The 19,144-nt window shown below is 38.4% G+C and overlaps 1 protein-coding gene across 14 annotated transcripts in view; it reads right to left on the reverse strand.

The window, feature by feature from the left end:
- Positions 1-19,144, reverse strand: part of CFAP47 (cilia and flagella associated protein 47) — a 260,884-nt gene that overhangs the window by 60,341 nt on the left and 181,399 nt on the right. For 11 of the 14 annotated variants that reach the window (XM_044441887.1, XM_044441885.1, XM_044441877.1 and 8 more), the window contains 2 exons: positions 15,115-15,219; positions 6,778-6,934 (listed from right to left, as the gene is read on the reverse strand). In XM_044441887.1, the coding sequence (XP_044297822.1) occupies positions 6,778-6,934; positions 15,115-15,219 (262 nt within the window). Of the gene's footprint in view, positions 1-3,466; positions 5,391-6,777; positions 6,935-15,114; positions 15,220-19,144 lie in introns of those variants that run through there. The other 3 variants (XM_044441886.1, XR_006415883.1, XR_006415885.1) reach the window with 3 other exon arrangements.

The following is a 19,144-nucleotide window of genomic DNA, read 5'->3' on the forward strand; positions in this document are numbered from 1 at the left end:
CCGCAGCCCACACCTCCTAATGACCTCTCCCAGCGGTTTCATGTAGATGTTGAATAGCAAGGGGGACAAAATGGACCCCTGCGGAACTCCATGGCATAGCTGCCATGGCGCAGAGCCATAGTCCCCCAGCACCACCTTCTGGAATCGGCCATTGAGATAGGAGTGGAAACACTGCAAAGCAGTGCCTTCAACTCCCAATCCCACAAGCCTTTCCAGAAGGATACCATGGTTGATGATATCGAAAGCCGCTGAGAGGTCCAGGAGAACCAACAGGGATGCACTTCCCCTGTCTCTCTCCCTGCACAGGTCATTATACAGAGTGACCAAGGCAGATTCAGTACCGTACCCGGGTCTGAAGCAGGACTGAAATGGGTCCAGATAATCAGTTTCATCCAAGAGTGCTTGGAGTTGTCCCGCCACCACTCGCTCTAGCACCTTGCCCAAGAACGGGATGTTGGCCACCAGTCTATAATTGGCAGCCACCTCTGGATCCAGGGATGCCTTCTTTAGGACTGGCCGGACTACCGCCTCCTTTAAAGGGGCAGGTACCGGCCGTCCCTTAGAGAGGCGTTCACTACCTCCAGAATCCAGGTCCCAATCCCGTCCTTGGCTTTCTTGAGTAGGGTCCACTAAGCAGGTGGTAGGACGTACTTGTCCAAGCACCCTGTCCACATCATCAGGCTGCAACAACTGAAACTCATCCATCAATTGTGGACCAGACGGCAACACTGGCACCTCCCCAATAGAATCTGATTCACTACTAGAGTCCAGCTCGTGACGAATCTGAGCGATTTTCTCCCTGAAATGATTGAAGTCGTCACAGCGGGCCTTCGAGGGTGGCACGAAATCTTTCTTTGGGCCCGGGTTTACCAGCCCCTGTACCACCCAAAAGAGCTCCACTGGACAGCATTGTGAGGATGCAATGGAAGCGGAGAAGAATTTCTTCTTCGCCGCCCTCACCGCCACAGCATAAGCCCAATAATGGGCTCTTAAGTGTGTTCAGTCAGAAAAGGGTATTTGGAGGGTAGCACCGATACACTACACAACCAGCCAAAGCCCCAGCAAGACTCCAGTTGGTCTCCTCAGACACAAAATAACAAAGCTTCACCTAGCCTACTCATTCACTCAAATACTATAGCAGTCATAGAGATCAATGACACAGGGTAGTACAGCATTCTTCAGCAAGTAGCCCAACAGCATGTGTGGACACTATCCCTGAAGAGGTACCAGGAGCCTCTTCAGGCTGTCGTCTTTTATCCCCCACCCCCCATCCTGATCAGATAACACCTGGGGTGATGGATCCCGGGTGAGGACCATCTGCCCTTAGTGTCCCATGTCCTGTCCCTGGGAATGTGAATAGTCTTATCCTTGGATATAATTCACAATATCTCTCCCTTCTGCATACCAAGAGCCTATCTGGTCCTGTCTCGACCTTGAGCTCCAGTATCTCATTAACCAAACACTGGGCAATTGTAACAATTTCTCCTTCTTGTCAGTTAACTCTTCCTCATCAGGTGAAGCCTCTAGCCAGTTCGCATTACAGTAACATCAAACAGTAGATCAACATAAACACCCTTTCATTTGTATTTGTACAAAAATGTTAATGCAGCCCAAAATTATGCATATTTACTCAGAAGTTAACTGTGTTCAGTGAGGCTTACTTCTGATAAATGTGCATCTGATTATAGTTGTAGAACTGCAAATCTACTAGTTATTGGTTTAATTACAGATACAGGAAATTACAGATCAATAATGCTGTAATTCCAGTATAAATATTACAGTATATAATTTGGTTTTAGATGTAAAATAGCATGGGGGCACTTCTGGCTTCTGGAAGAGCAATTTTATTCTAAATATGCTGACCAAGAGCGATTACAGTCTAGTTCAACCATTTGCACTCAGCCAGTCAGGTTTTGTTTTTTGTTTTTTTTTTTTGCGGGGGGGCGCTGGCTGCTTTTACTCTTGTTCTCTAAGAAACTCACCCCATCACTACTTTCATGTTATATTACATATCGCTTTTCTGAGAGCATCTGATCAAGAAGTTATAAGCACCCTGGAGAGCATAGTACTCATTTAGCAGTTCTCTTTAAATCATGGTAATTGAAATAAATACAGTATTGTTTCAGAGTAAACAGTGAGTAAACACTGAAAGCAAATGGTAAAAAGAGCTGTACACAAAAGAAAGGTGAGAAGAGAACGAGGAAGAAAATTAAATTAGTCCACTTTGCCATATAGATTTGTTCCTTTGGAATCTAGCACCATTAAAAAAAGTTTAGTCCTCTTAAAACTAGTCTCTGAATTGTATTAATTGCACATGGTTCCCGTAGAGATTGTAAATGAAATATGACTGCTTCCGAGATGATTTTTCTAAAGTCTGATTTAGGCAAGCATGTTATGGACTCTTTGCTACTTATAACAGTTTTGTTGTTTCGCAAATCAGAAGAAATACTGATGAGTGATAAAGCATCACAAAACATGCATTTTTTTGTCTAAATGGAGCAGAATGAAATTGTGTAATAGCAACACATTTGTGCTTTCCAAAATATGGTCATGAATATGTGGGCAGCATTCACCTGCAGATGCTCATTTACTAATCACAGTCATTACAGCTGACAATATAAAAGCATTCTGGAGTTACAAAAAGTCTGAAAGCTAATAAAGTATCACACATTTTACTCAAGAAAAGCCTTTTCTTTTCTCCTGGAAAGTCTCAAATATTCTGCACTCCACCAATCCAATAGCAAGGAAAGAGTTTTACAAAAAGCTTCATTCCATAGGTATTGCAACTGCTAACACAAAGTTAGCAACTTTAACACAAAGTTGAGCCAACTTGGAACAGGGGATGGAAGGAGAGAGAAAAGAGCACTAGGTATTTCATGGTGCTTCTTTTCTTAAATAAAATATTAAAGAAATGCTTTGTTCACTTCAGTGAACTTCAGAGCTTTATGATGGAGATCATTTTAAAGATATTGGATATTTTATCTCACACTGCTCAATATGGGGCACCTTTCACTGTTTCATAATAGGTGACAGATTTACACAAGACCATTTTATGCAAATGTTCAGTAATAGTATATTGTAAAATATAGTCCCTTGAGGCATAATTTCTTGCTTAACTGCTTTGAATTATTAAGTCCCACCAATATTTGAGGTGAAGGAGATGCTGACTGCAAGCAGCACCTTTTCAGCTGAGGCAACCAAACTGAAGAATTCGCTCCTCAGGGACACTTGCCTGGTGTTGTCTTTCTTTTCTTTTCAGTATAAGGTAAAAAAACCTTTTTATTTGCCCAGGACCTTTAGGCTTTTAAATCTGTCTACAGATGCTTTATGGTAGATTTTTATTTTCTCTGCTGCTGCTGTGTTTTAGTGCCGTTATTTGTTGTTTTTATCTTTGTAAGCCACTCTAAGAGCTTGAGCTGAAGACTGACCAATAAATCATCAAAAGGAAAGAAAAGGGAAAAGAAAAGACCTAATTCACAAAGGGCATCCCTGTTGGCTCAGTTAATTCTCTTGGATAATGCAGGAGTTCCCTAAATTGAAAATTCTCACATTTATCCCCACAACAACCACCCTGTGATATAGGTTGGGCTGAGAGTCTGTGATTGGTCCAAAGTCACCCAGCTGGCTCCATGGCTGAGTGGGAACTAGAACCCGTATCTTCTAAGTCCCAGTCCCATGCTCTTAACCACTACACCACACTGGCTCTCACAGTACCATTCATAGCTTCAAACTGACCAGAATTTTATCTAAGGCAACTGCAAGCACTGGAGAATGCAGCAAAAGAAAATAATCACAATCAATTAATTATGGCATTATTCTGGACTTGCCTGTCTAAGTAGGGAGCTGGGGTCGCTATTTTATGGTGACACCATTCCTTCTTGGAAAGTGGCTTCTGTAAGATGATGCTGAAAGATTATTGCTCTGTTCTATGGCAACTATATCACACCTGGGGTTTCACAGGGCTCAGTTAAATTTCCCATGCTATTTAACATCTACATGAAACCAGTGGAGAATGTTATTTGGGGATATGGGCTGAGATGCTTTAATATGTTGATGACACCCAACTCTACCTCTCCTTTTCCTCAGCCTCAAAAGAGGCAGTGGATATCCTGGATTGGTGCCTGAACAAGATAAAAGACTAGATATGGGCCAACAAACTGGAGGTCAGTCCAGACAAGACAGATCTACTGCTAGGAGGTGGTTTATCTGCCTGCTTGAATGGCATTCATACTGCTGTTGAGAGGGTTTTATCCCTCTGAAAGATTGGACATGCAGCTTTGGGCTACTCCCAGATTCATGATTGTCACTTAATGCCCAGGTAGCCTTAGTGGCCAGTAATGCCTTTCATCAGTTTAAGCTGGTATACCAGTAGGTGAGCTAACCTGAACAGGGAGAGTCTGGCTGGTGACAGAGAAAGTCCCTTATCCGTGCTTTAGTAATCTTCCAGCTGGGTTCCTGCAATGTTCTGTACTTGGGCCTACCTTTGAAGACAGTTCCAAAACTTTATTTAGTTCAAAATAATCAGGATTGGCTGATATGATCATGTGATGCCAGTGCATCAATTGCATGGGCTCCTAGTTAATTTCTGAGCCAAATTCAAAGTGTTAGCATTGCCCTTTACAGCCCTAAATGGTTTGGTACCTGCTGGGACCTTTAGGTCATCTTCAGAGGCTGTCTTTTAGGAGGCCCAGTTGAAGGGCACTAGATGGGTGGCTATAGGAGAGAAAGTCCCCTCAGTTGTGGAAGCTCACTTATGGAATGAAGAAGAGGTTATCCTTGCACCTACATTGCTAGCTTTTCTCCCACACAATTTAGAGACCTAGTGCTAGTTTTGTGCCTGTTCTGTCAATTCCTTTGCTGTTCATTGTTCTGCATTTCCTTACTCTTTTAAATAGCTTCTTTCAATTTATGTTTTTAAGTGTTCTATATTTTATTCTTTTAATTGTTGCAATCACCCCAGAGAACATTAGTTACTGGGTGAATTAGAAAGATAATAAACAAACAAACAAATAGTATGGACTGTAATCATGTTAACATCATCACCAGCCTATTACATCACCTCAGCAGTTGCAGCATTATGGGATATTCCACTAACACAAGAACTCAGAGGCCACATAAAAGGAGATTATGATGCTTGGAAGAGAAAATCGCATGCTCTGCTTTGTCCAGATTAATTTGAGGTTTCTGTGTTATGGAATAGTGTGAGAAGGGGCTGCTTTGTCAAAAATAAATAAAATTATTGTTTGGCATCAAATGAAAATGGGAATTGCATCTATACTTTTTACTTGGACTTCAAAAATCCTTTTGACCAAATCTCTCAGCAGTAACTCCTGAATAAGCATAGCAGTTATAAGATAAGAAGAGAGGTCCTCTTATGGATCTGAAACTGGCTGAAGGACAGAAAGCAGAGACAGGAATAAATTATCAGTTTTCACAATGCAGGTATGTACACAGTCGAATCCACCCTTAAAACAACAACCAACCACATTTGTGTATGTTAGACACATTTACATGAAAAGGTTAGCTATAAACAATATAATCACTACATCACTATCCACCTGCCATATCATATTAGCATTCAAAGAAAAATGCCTAAAGATCAAATTGGATAAAATAGATAATTGTAATAAAGCATTAGTTTTCCTCTATTTCTTGTAATATAAGACTGTAGATTAAGCCAATGAATCTGTGTGGAGAGGAGATAAAAGGAAGCAACTTTTCACACAATGCATAGTTAAGCTATGGAATTGACTACTGCGAGTTGTGGAGATGACCAGCAATTTATATGGCTTTAAAGAGGGATTTGAAGAATAAGGTTCTCAATGACTACTAAGTCACAATGGCTGTATATTGCTTCCATGATCACAAGCACTATAGCTCTCTCTATCAGTTGCAGGGAAAAATAAGTATGAAAGCTAGATTTTTATTGGGTGTCTATCATTGTTCAATGCATTCATTCAACACTTCTTTGTCATTGTGCATTGCAGAAAAAAAATCAGTAGTGGCAGACAAGATGTTTTTCAGATTTTTGCCTACTATTTCTGATGTTTTTGAAGAAAAAAGCCCTCACAAAATTCTAAGGAAGTCAAGGGCACCCCACACGCCAATTTTAAATCCATAAATTTTATATTAAGACATGTCCAGGTTGTACTGATGTTCTATAGTTTCAGAAACAGGCATATCAGGAATTCTAGATCCACAGCAAGATGAACTCCTCCCAAGAAAATTTCTAGTAACTACCAGAAAAGCAGTTTATACTTGCTGTGCACAGTCTGTCACTTGTTTTAGCATCATTTAACAGGTATTTGCACAAACTGCTCAATATTTGTTGACTGTGCTGCAATAAATCAGGCAAGAGTGAATTAATGCAGATGCAGTAGGGTTGCATACAATCTGAGTTTCAACTGTTTCCCTTAATAAGGACCAACCTGACTTCAGGCACAAAGTGATGATTTCCTAGTTACTCAGGCTGCCTGATCTGGAAATGTACCACGTGACCTGTTCTAGCAAAGGCAAACTTTTGCTGATAGATCTGTGCTTTGGTTAGCACTGGGTAGTAGTGAGCAGGATAAAGCCCACCTTTCAACTTGCCAGGAAAAAGCCAACTGAAAACTGGGACAATTTACACATAAATCCAGATATTTCCTTTCCTGGGTAAGAAGAAAATGTTTTCTTTGCATGTAGGTCACCAAATATTACCATGTGGATATACATTGAATATACTGTTCAGGTGAAATAAATATCCAGTTACACAATGATAAAAGCAAGTTACTATACCTGTTAAAATGACATCTACCAGTACATCTTCATATGTAGGATTCTTGAAATTTATGATGATAGAAGAATGGTGGCCAAGGCAAGAACTTACACTAGCTGGCTCCATTGGCTGCGGAATCAGACCAATCCCAGACAAGAAAAATATCCATTCCTCAAGCTGTAGAGAGAATAAAAATATTCATATTGTAATGAGCAATCCCCTGTAGTATTTTTCCTCATGTACTTGGAAAATGTAATTTTCAAACGAAACACTGGTGGCTCCCTGTCAAGTGGCTATTGTACACATGTGGCAACTACAAAGTGTTGCAAACTCAGGGCTGCCTACAAGAAAGGGCGTTTTCTTGCCCCTGAAGAGTGTCATACATGTACGGTCCCACAATGTCTGCTTGGAACTTTGAATTTACATCTGTTGTGCAGTTTCCATGTAATGATGAGATGGAAAATTATGACGATGCTAAAGGCAAGTTCTTGTGCTCATTCAAGAGCTTTTTACATGGCACTGCAGGTAGTGGACTCTCCCTCAATATATATAAGATATATAAGATAAGGCATAGCTACATGGAGGTCTGATATGTGCAATTTTCCCCCATCAAAACCTGGAATACATGCCATCCTATGCTGTGTGCCACCCTATGTTGTGTGCAAGATGGATGAAACTGCAGCAACAATGGAAGGTCTGTTCAAAGCAAGTGAATTCTTTCTACAGAAAAGACATTACTGTTGATGTAGGGACTGGACCCATTTCACCTGCAAAATGCCTTCAAGGAATGTGGGAATGGATTCTGACTCGAATGAGGAAGAGGGATTAGAATTTGCAACTGGGATGTCAAAGCAAGTGAACTCAGAGTTAAACCAGGCTGTAGTGGAGAGTCATTCAGCTTCCAACAACATGGGAAGACAAATGGAACCTGCAAATGAGGAGGATCTGCCATCAATAATTCCAGGTTCTGGTGTCATAGGGAAGACCAGCTGAGAAGTGTCAGGTGCTTCAGGTGATTGGCCCCATCACCTGAAGAAAAACTATCTTTCTAAGAAAAACTATCTTAGAAAGATGTGTGAGTATTGAGTTTGGAAGGGAAGAATGGTATTCAGTTTGGAATCAGCAATAGGTCATACTCCCTAATAGCTAGTATTCTGGCTATCTTTCTTTCATTTGTTATCAAATTCTACAATAAATGTCACCCCGATTGGCTTGCATTAATTTAACAAAACTTCTAGTTAGGAGGCCACTGTTTCAAGCTGCTTGGAGAAGGAGCAAAGTTATAGAAGGTGACCTGCTGAGTTTTTCTGGAGTTCTTTTAAAGACGAAAATTTATGCAATAGAGATCTAACCCTTCAGTGTGAGTATTTCCAAGAGTTGATTCGTGTATGCAACAATGAAGTGGCTAGCACTGCAATCCCAAAATCATTGGGTTTGTTTGAATGCCATGTTAAGCAATGATGGGTCAGTTGCTTGCTCATTAACCTAACAGACAGCCAAATACTCTCCTGCTATGGCTTATTCCCTCCTCCCCACAGTGTCCTGATGGCTCCTAGCATGGATCCAGGCTCCTTTGTAGAACAACTCCTTCTTTCCTAATCAGTATCTTTCTGAATTAGTACACTGGTGTCACTAGCTCCTGAAAAATTCTGCCCCTGCCATGAATCAAATCACCATTAATTTACTGGGTTCTCATGAGTTCAGTAATGTGACTGCAACTCTTTTTTTTTTCTTTTTTTGAGGGGTGGGTCAGGGTCTTGCAATCTTGCACTCTGCTTCTCACCCCTGTTGTTTATTTTGGTATTAGAGGTATTGAATAGAAATGTCAGGGATGACGAGCACATTAAAGGTACTAGAATTAGGGATGGAAGTTATAAATTGCAAGCATTTGCAGATGATTTGGTCTTCATAATGGAGGAATCCTCTGTAACAATGCCTAAACTTTTACAACGGATTGAATATGGTGAGGATACGGGGATGAAAATAAATAGAGAAAAAACAAAGTTGTTAGTGAAAAACTTCACGCAAGAACAAAAAAAAAAAAAGATTCCAGGAACAAGTAGATCTGCAGCTTGTTAAAAAGGTTAAGTATTTGGGAATCTATCTTACAGCCAAATGTACTACTTTGAAAGAAGCTAATTATGATAAATTATTGAAGGATATAAACGGTGATCTGGAAAAACGGGCCAATTTACAATTATCTTTGATGGGAAGAATAGCACTTGTTAAAATGAATATATTACCTAAACTTTTGTTTTTGTTCGATGATTCCTGTAAAAATTGATTAAAAAATCCTTGATGACCTAAACTTTCAAATTTCGAGATTTATCTGGAGAAAAAAGAAACCAAGGATTAAATTTAAAATGCTTCAGGAAGCCAAAAAGAACGGGGGTTTCGGTCTTCCTGATTGGATGTTGTATTATCAAGCGTCTGTTCTAACTTGGCTAAAAGAATGGATAATTTTGCGAAATAAGAGAATTTGTATCTTGAAGGTCATGACTTGCAAATGGGTTGGCATGCTTATATGTGGTATGAGAAGGCTAAGTCACATGGGTCTTTTCTGAGTCACTTTATTAGAAGATCATTAATGTCAGTGTGGAAAAGGCTAAAGTCAAAAGTGTATAATAAACTACCAAGATGGCTTTCACCTATGGAAGCTTTTGCATATCCAAATGTATTGAACTCTGAAGGGATCATAAGATATGACGATATCTTGGATAAGGATGAAGGCCTGAAACTAGAAATACAAGAACAGGGATTTAATATCTCCTGGTGGTACAAGGTGCAGATGCAATCGAGATATGCTAAATATTATAAAGTATGGAGGTGTTACAAAGACTTAACAGCATTTGATCAAGTGATGCTTAAAACAGATGAGAAAATGATTAAAAGATTATATGATTTTTTACTTGACAGGAAAATGGAAGAGGAACAAGTTAAGAAAACTATGATAACATGGGCACAAAACTTTGGATATAATCTTGAATTAGAAAAGTGGGAAAAGCTATGGGAGAGAAATATTAAGGTAACATTAGCAACTTCGTATAAAGAAAATTTATATAAAATGTTCTATAGATGGTATTTGTCGGCAAGTTGATTAGCTAAGATGTTTCCAAATATGTCAAATGGATGTTGGAAATGTAAACATAAAGTGGGTACTTTTTATCATATATGGTGAACCTGTGATAATGTGAAAAAGTATTGGATTAAAATTCATAAATGGCTGGAGGAAATACTACAAAAACCCGTTGCTTTTAAACCTGAAGTTTTCTAGTTAGGCATCATACTGGAAGATATTAACAGACAGGAAATGTATTTGATGTTTCATTTAATCACAGTGGCGAGGATTGCATTTGCTCAATACTGGAAAAGTGAGGATCTACCCACTGATGAACTGATTCTAAGAAAGATTCTGGACTGTGCAGAAATGGATAGATTAACTTTATCACTGAAGGAGAAAGAAGACACTGACTTCTATCAAACTTGGGATTTTTTTTATGATTGGCTGGAGAAACGGGACTTGGCGTAGACTTAGAGATGTTTTTAAGTTATTATAAACTGATTTGAATATGATTATAGAATGTTAAAAATATGTAGCAGGGGGCTGACCCAGTAAGTCCGATTTTTATTTATTTTATCGATTTATTTATTGATTTATATCCTGCCTTTTTCCTCAAAGGGCTCAAGGCAGCTTACATCATTCTCCTCCTCCTTCATCTTATCCCCACAACAACAACCCTGTGACGTAGGGTGGGCTGAGAGGCTGTGACAGGCCCAGTCACCCAGTTGGCTCCATGGCCGAGCGGGGACTCGAACCTGGGTCGCCTGAGTCCCAGTCCCACGCTCTTAACCACTGCACCACACTGGCTCTCATACGATACATACAATGTATACATACGATGTATGTGATGATTGATGTTTTTAGTATTAGTTTAAAATTTTAATAAAATTTCTTTAAAAAAAAAAAGACCACCAGACTGCTATTTAGCCAAGTAAATTAATATAACACTGTCTTGTCAGTTTCAACCTCCATACTGGATCTCTGTTGTTAGTATACACTTTTCTTTAGAGGCAGTTTCATATTCAAAAGCTACAGGTTCTTTTCTCCTTCTTTAGCTTCCAGCCCCTTTGGCATTTGTGACTCTCTCACCCTGCTGCCACCACGAGTCTCCATTGCGACAAGCTGTCAGATATATATGTGGGTATAGGGGCATAAGGAAAATCACTACACACGCACAAATGCTATGGCATAGCAAAAAAAAAAAAAAAAAAAGGGGCCAATTGTGTAAATCTCATGGCAAATGCTAAGAAGAAAATTACGCAAATTTCCAGCAGCAGACATTCATTCCTGCACATTCTTTTTTTATGAAAATAAAAAAATAAAAATTAATATATAATTGGGACACTCTCAGCTATGCTTTCCTCCTGATTTTTAGGACCATGGAGTGCACTGAGAAAAGATAAAGGGAGATGGCTGTAGTGTTATCCAGATCACAAGGAGTGGTGGGGGTTTCAGCTCTCTTGCTGCAAGGCTAAATGTTCCCAACAACCCACAATGTATTCATCTCAATGGTCTGGACATCAAAAGAAGCCACAAGGGGTATGAAAATTCCAACAAAATCTAAAATAAGCTGCCCTAAAGAAACCATGACACATTCATACAACACAACAACTTCTCAGCCATGGTCTTGTGAGAATAAACCTGGTTACTTACTAGGATTAAACCTAATGAGATTTACTTCTGAGTAAATATGTGCATAGCACTGTACTATAAATTTGCCAACCATGTGTCATTTTACTAATACTTAACAAATACTGATATCTGGCCATAGGTTGAAATGTAGAACTTAGCCAATAATAGTTCTGAAGGCATTCCAACAATGTGGATAAAAAGAATTCAAGAGATAACTCCAATAAACCCAAATTAAATACAAGGTATCAAGCTCTACTCCAATACAGGCAAATTTATTTTAACAGAACATGTATGGAAACAGTGCTAGATAGGTAGCAACCCAATTCTGATAGAATTTATTTGGCTTTGGAAGAAAAAAAACCTAATGTCTCCCACTTATTTTCCTTAATTGGCAGTAAGTTCATTAACCAAGCATTAGGAGGAGAATTTCTACTGGTTCATTAACTAGTACTGCTTATTTTCTTGAGGTATACTTGAGAAGATACATTATTCATAGCAGCATATTAAATAGTAGAAGTGTAAGCAAAGAATATATATGGCAGGGTCTAATAATAGATCCTGTTCACCTCTAACATTCGGTAGTACTATTAGTCTCACTCCATTACGAAAGGATGTTGCTAGTTTGCTAGGAGAAATAGGTGATATAAGTATATTAACATCTTGGATAACTGTTATAGTCAACCTGGCATTTCAGTTGTGCTGCCCCAACAAAGTTAATTTCAGTGATCACAAGAGCAAAGTAACTACAGTCTGAATTTAAATTCTTATTTCAGAGAGTTCTGTGCACAGTTCCAAACCAGAAACAAATGAAGCAGATAATAACCCGTAGCCATTTCTCTCAATACGGCAATGAAGCACAATCAGAAACAGTTAAGGCTTGTCCTATAAGTGCTGTCATTAGTTGATTTTAGATTAGTCAGCTACTCAGCTATAAGATGGCTTAAAGTGTCAGTTCAGAAGTATTTAATCAGTGAAATCAAGGGAAGAAAATCAATGCCATTTTTTAAGGTTAAAGTTTTTGCCATGCCATGCTTTTTATATATTGTGAAAAAGGCTCCTGGAGGCCTTTGTTAAAGCATCTGGTCATTGGACTGGCAAAAACAAACACTTACTGATATATTTTTAGTGTAATTATTATAATGGAATAATAATCTAATACCAGGGTCTTAAACAGAGAAGCCAAAAGTTTCAAATGATTTAGGGATGAAAAGAGCAAAGAAAGGTCATAAAAGTTAGACTAAAACACTGAAAATGTTGAAGGAACTCAACATAGCAAGTGAAAGGATGAGATATTGATTAAAGGTTTGGCGGAGATAAAATCTTGGAGATTTGCCACTATTTGACAGGAGAGACACACACTGACAAAAAAATAAGTGTCAATTTGGACCTGTAAGGTTTCAGTGAATTATTTACTTATTTTATTGCTTTGGTATTTGATAAAGAATAAAACTTTTAATTTATTGATCAGAGTTCTATGAGCTATCATGTGTTTAGGCTGAATAATAGCACTTTATCCTCCCAAATTGTCCTTGGGTATAGCCCATATATATCTAAAATGCCAGCACTTTGGCTTGCTTGTTTTCTCCTCCAAGCAATATTAAAGCAGAAAAAAGAATGTAAGTAGTGTAGATTTCAAATTAAACTAGTGTCCTCTGCTTAGGTGTGAAGATAACAAGACAATTTTAATCACGCACACACAAAATGCAATTTAGGATACAGGCAAATTTCTGTAATTTTCTTTATCCTGATTTAAGAACAGGACAGAATATCTGATAATTTTACTTTCCTATTCATTTCAACAGAGACAAATTGAACCACTCATTGGTAAGTCAAATATTTTTAAAAGATGAAAAGAAAGACAGAAGATGAAACTCCACAGGTCAACAAGCCCCATAATCATTAAGGTATTTATAGAGTACAGAGTGGTTCAGTTTTACTTTTAAAAGCATTGCAAATATTTCAACTAGCTTCTGGGGTCCAGAGTAACCCCACAGGCTTCTGGCAGTTAAGATAAAATCAATTAAATAAAATACATGTACCATGCAATCCTATAAATGTCCCACTAAGCACAGTCAGGCTTACTTTTAGATAAGTGTTTCTGAGATGACAACCTAAATCTTCCAATCTTGTATAACTGAATTGTGGTTTGGGCTGTAAATCACTTCTTGTAGAAAAGACATGCCTTTTTGCTGTATTATAGGGAATCATGCAGCTGGTAATCAACTGAAGTGTTTTACAAGTGAGAATCCCACTGGGATTCAGAACCCTGCCGAGAATGAAGAAAGGGTATCATATGTGTTAGAAACCAAACATTTCACTCAGGCACAAAAGCCCATGCTTCCATTACGGTGTTTGTGTCAGAATATTAGCTGTGCTGTTTCATATCCAATTGCAGTTTTTAGTAATATAGATTAATCATATTTATTTATTTATTTATTTATTTATTTATTCCTTTTCAAAATTCATGGCAATGAAGAAAAATGTTAATATTTTTAGAAACTTTACAGTGAAGACAGATATTATTTTCAAATACAATTTAGTAATTAATAGTAGAAATGAACATTTGAGTTCATCTTAAAAATCAACCAGCACAGCTTATTCAAAGAACAATGGCATTTGTACTTGTACACATTTTGGAATACCTTCCAGAACTTTAACCAAGCCAGAATTGTTCATAACTTTGGTGTAGTGGTTAAGAGTGCAGGACTTGGACTCAGGAAATTTGGTAACAGTTCCTGCTCAGCCATGGATCCAAATGCGTGTCTTTGGGACAGTCACAGACTCTCAGCCCAACCTACCTCACAGGGTTGTTGTTGTGGGGATAAGATTGAAAAAAAGAAGGAAAAGAATGATGTAAGCCACTTGGGAGTCCTTTGTAAGAGAAAAGAAAGGATATAAATCTAATAAATAAATAATACACAATCCCATCACTGTCTACTCAAAAGTCATCCCAACTGAGTTCAATGGGTTTAATTCTCAAGTAGCTCTGTATAGGACTGCAGCCTGAAAATCTCAATCAACCGCATTTATTGTTTATATATATTTGGGCATGATTCGGTTCATGAAGAACCCAGCATTTAATATCTGATATGTTTTTCACCAAGATTAAGAAATATGTGGTTCATGAGCTTTGCTGGGCCCTGCAGCACTTTTCTCCAGCCTGTGCAGCCTCGTGCCATTTCTTATCCCCAGGATAATAATTCAGGCTCAAAGGCAAGAGACTTTGTCCAAGAAAAATGCTTTGGTGGGTAAGAAACAGCTTACCCACACTCCAGTGTCTGCATATGTGATGGACTAAAGCATAATTTGTTCCAGTGCTAAATAATATTTCATTAATTAGATTAAATTGAGCATCATAAGTTCCTAAGAAAAGACATGCTGGATCAGATCAAAGGTCCAGCACTCCATACACATGGTGGCAAATTGGCTGCCCACAGGATCTCTCAAGCAGGATGCATACAAGACCTCCTCCTGCTCAAGCTCTTCAGCAAGTAGAATATGCAGGCATGACACCTCCAGGAAAGAGGTAGCTCCTAGCCAGCAAGGCAATAGCCACTGACAGTCTCCTCCATTATGCCTAGAATAGAGTTTGCTTTCTTCACAGCAGTTGAGCGCTGGGCCAGTATCTTCATCAAGCTGTCCACTACTACCCCAAGATCCATACCTGTGAACATGTGAAACTGATTCTTGCAGTGTGACTGGCTCTTCCCAGGGCAGAAGGACAAAACTGAACTGGTACTTCTGTAGTGGAATGTGGAGCTACAATCAGCTGCAATAGAAAGGGTAGAGGAGCAAAAGCACAACAAAAATCAATGCTTTTTTTAGAGCCATTCTTTCCTTGTGCCTCATATTGGCACAGTTGATGTTTACGTGATTAATGTGTTCCACTGTATGCCTTCTCTACTCTCAGCAGGCAGGATCTGCTAAGACTGATAAAGTGCATTGCAGTAAACAGTGGCAGTCACAGCACGTTTATTCCCCAGAAACTAAAAACATTGTGATACCAACCACAAAGAGGGAAGTGGAGGTTGTTTTAAAGTTTGGATGAAAGAAAGAGAACTCCGGTTTTTTTCAGGGTATATACTGCTACGTTATCTTTCCTTCTTTCATATCACAGAGATAGTTTTTAAGTGTTATACGCTGCACAATTTTTAAAAACCCTCAATTTTTAAATGGCAACACGAAGTATATTTTTGCATGCTCTTGTCTCTCTGTTTTCCTCCCACAGTTATACACATTCATATCACCTCCAAGAAATTGCTATGCTGTGATTTACTTACTCTAAATGACAAGGACTTGGTTCACAATTACATAGAGAAAGGAAAAAGATAAAACTGTTCAGAGCTTCTAAGCAGGGAACCAATATCCAAAGCCAGGAATAAAATCGCATAGTACAATTCAACCCTATGCCAAATGTTCCACCAGCATAGCTGCCTTAGAAGTAATGTTCCAAACTTGAAGTAATAGTCTTCTGAAGATGGTGTGGCTGTTGAGGCATAATCTTTTAAGAAATTGGTCAAGACACTTGAATTTTAAGTTATTCATTCTTATGAAGCATTTTCAGTAAGGTAGCACATTGAAAGACTGAATAGCCATCTTTTCAAAACTGGACCAGTGGCCACCCCTACTTCTACTGATCAAATCAATCAAAACTTTCTGACAAGTACCAAGTATCAAATCTTGGTAAAAAGTCAATAACATTGCAAGTCAGGTTGACAAATATGTTTTGCCATAGTCTTCATCTCTGGATTAAATCTAATCTTTCATTTACCTACTAGGAACTATCCCAACTTTACCCTGATCTGACATATTTTGCCAAATTCTGCCCATGGTGACTGGCCAGATTCCAGCCAGACTTGACTTCATGCTTTCTGTCTCTTGAGTGCCCAGGTTCATCCTGCTCTCTGGCTCTGCCCAGAGAGAGTTGTAACCATTATAACCTTATTACAACATGAGCAGGAACTGTTATATTTCATCAACTGAATGGTTATGATCAAACAACATAGATAGGTACTGACCACAAAAACAAAAACACACAGCAGTTATACCATTTAACCTAACAGAGGTCAAGTCACTCTAATACTACAAGAGTTGGCAATGAGAAAGCACTGTATTAAGTATCTGTAAGCAACTGTTAAATAGTAACAGGCAAAATAATTAGAACATCATCAGTAATACACTAAACTGCCAAAGAGCGTACGGTGCAGCCAGTATTAAAAGGTTTACAGTCAGTTTTGCCTGCTAAATATACTTTGAAATCAACTTGCACTAGCAGCTTCTTATACTATGGCAAGAGGTATTACAGAATTCAATCTATACAATGTTAGGAGCTGGTAATTGGTGTGCTGTATTCTAACAGAATTATTTCTCTAAACAATATGGCTGAATTAAGTTGATTGTTAATATATTTTCAAAACTAAAAAAGAAACATAACACAGAAATATTTGTTCATTACAAATCTAAGAAAAATAGCTAGACTTCCAATTTTAGTAATGAATTAGCTGGAAATTTTTTATTATATCAATACAACAAATATACAAATTAGAATTTATATAATCGAACAGCACTGTCCTGTGCCGACTGTTTTCAGTGGGTTTAACTCCCAGGAAATCATGTATAGATTGTAAGCCTATGGGTATTACCATGAAACATTGATGGAATTTCATGGGGCAGCTTTCATAAAAAGGTTACAATCTTATTCATTTGGCAAATTTCCAGTTTCCAGAAAAAGTCAAGTTTTTAAAAAGTCAAGCACATATGCAGAACAACATCAGCAATACAGAATTCCACAAAATATGTTTTACTGTACAGCATTTTTATTTAAGAAATTTGATCAAGCAATGCTTCTCAGCAATAACCCATTTCTATAAAGGATTTTGGAAGGTAGTCAGTAGGGCAAGGAAGCTGTGGGAGGTGGTTGGGGGGGGGGGTGAAGTCATGTATCTGTGCCAACATCCACCAAGTCCTTTGATTAAAACCAGAGAGCAGGCTAAAAGAAAAAGGTTTTGTAGGAGTCAGGCCCTACCACGTGAGGTACTCCTACTTGCAGAAATTTCTTTTCTGGTTTCTGGTCTGCTAGTTACACTATACTTTTCCCTTTGTGTTAGGGTTTGGTGAAGATATATTGGTTGATATTTACCCGACACCTTTCAGGCTCCTGCTGGGGACTTCTTTTCCACTCTAACGCATCGACCTCCCTACTCCTTCCCTACCAAGAGGTTTGTTCCCTGACTTTTTAAAAAATCACACTTGAGGATGAAAGACTTTCAAGCCAACACATGAACTTTAAGGTATATAACTATTAGAAGCTATGTGGGATCCATTTGCCTTCTGAAATATCATGCTACAGTCTGGAGACTTCAGCTGAATCAAAATAGAGCAGCAAGGCTGCTTACAGGGACTGGTCCACAAGAACACATCACGCCAGTCCTCTATCAATTACTCTGGTTACCAATTGGTCCAGACCTGATTGAAAGTACTAACATTAACATTTAATGCCCTAGAGGGCTTAGGGCCAGGTTATTTGAAGGAACTCACCCTTTGTATGTGCCTACCTGAACCCTGCAATCATCAATGGAGGTCCAATGGAGCAAGGGCTACTTGGGCAAGGGCCTTCTCAGTTGTGGCAACCCATCTGTGGAATCAGTTCTGCAAAGAGGCATGCTGGCACCCACTCTTTGCTCCTTTTGGCACTGGGTGAAAACCTTTTTTATTTTCCCAATATTTTAATAGTTAGGATTTTATTTCCATTTTAAAGCATTTTATTACTGTACCTCTAGATTGATTTAGCTGTGGTTTGATTGGTGGATTATTACCTTACTGTATTATTGTATTTATGTAAACTATATTATTTTATATTATTGTATTTTTCTTTGATTTTGTGAACTACCCAGGCAGTCTTTGGGCTGATGGGCCAGGTAGAATATAATAAATAAATAAATGATACAGTTAACTACATATACCTAAGGGCTTATTTCTATGCTCTAGAATACGTGCTTCCGAAAAGTACTTTTGTGCTGCAGAAAGAGCTTTCAAAGAAAATATCTAAGAGCTGAAACTCAAAGGCGATAGGGAAGTCAATACTGGAAAATATCCCTATACTGCCTTGCACACATACACCTGTAATGAATGCCAAAGGTGTGGGTGTCATTCAGTTTCAATCAGTATCTGAGATGGTCTGCACTTTGAAGGTTCTCTTGAAGCAAAAGGTGGCAGCTGGCTGATTACTGAAAATGCTTGAAGCCAAGGAAGGTCTGAAGTGGCGATGCTGGAAATTCACCTACTTGGTATGGAAGACTAATGCATTTGGGATTAAACACTTTCATGAACTAAATTTAGGTAATTTATTTTTAATGTACTTTTACAGATAATGTGCCATGAATACTGGTGGCATTTTAGCATCTGGTAATTAATTAGGAAAGCTAAAGTCAGAAAGGTGTATTTAAACTGCCTGGACAGTTAGTAGGCTACAGGAATCAAAATTTACTATTAAGTCTAATCAATTTCTCAGCTAATGATCTAATCGTAATATGTATGAACCTATTAGAGCTCCCTCAAAAATCTATCTGCAGTAAGCCAATAACAGAAAGAATCAAGATCATAATGTAATGAATGCAAATCACTTGTAAAATTGTTAGTAACAGAACAAATCCAGCTTATGCTTATTTAATGATAAAGTGTTTGCTGTATTTTAT

This window comes from Varanus komodoensis, unplaced genomic scaffold (assembly GCF_004798865.1).
Source record: "Varanus komodoensis strain SLA01 unplaced genomic scaffold, ASM479886v1 scaffold4, whole genome shotgun sequence".
Classification (NCBI taxonomy): Eukaryota; Metazoa; Chordata; class Lepidosauria; order Squamata; family Varanidae; genus Varanus; species Varanus komodoensis.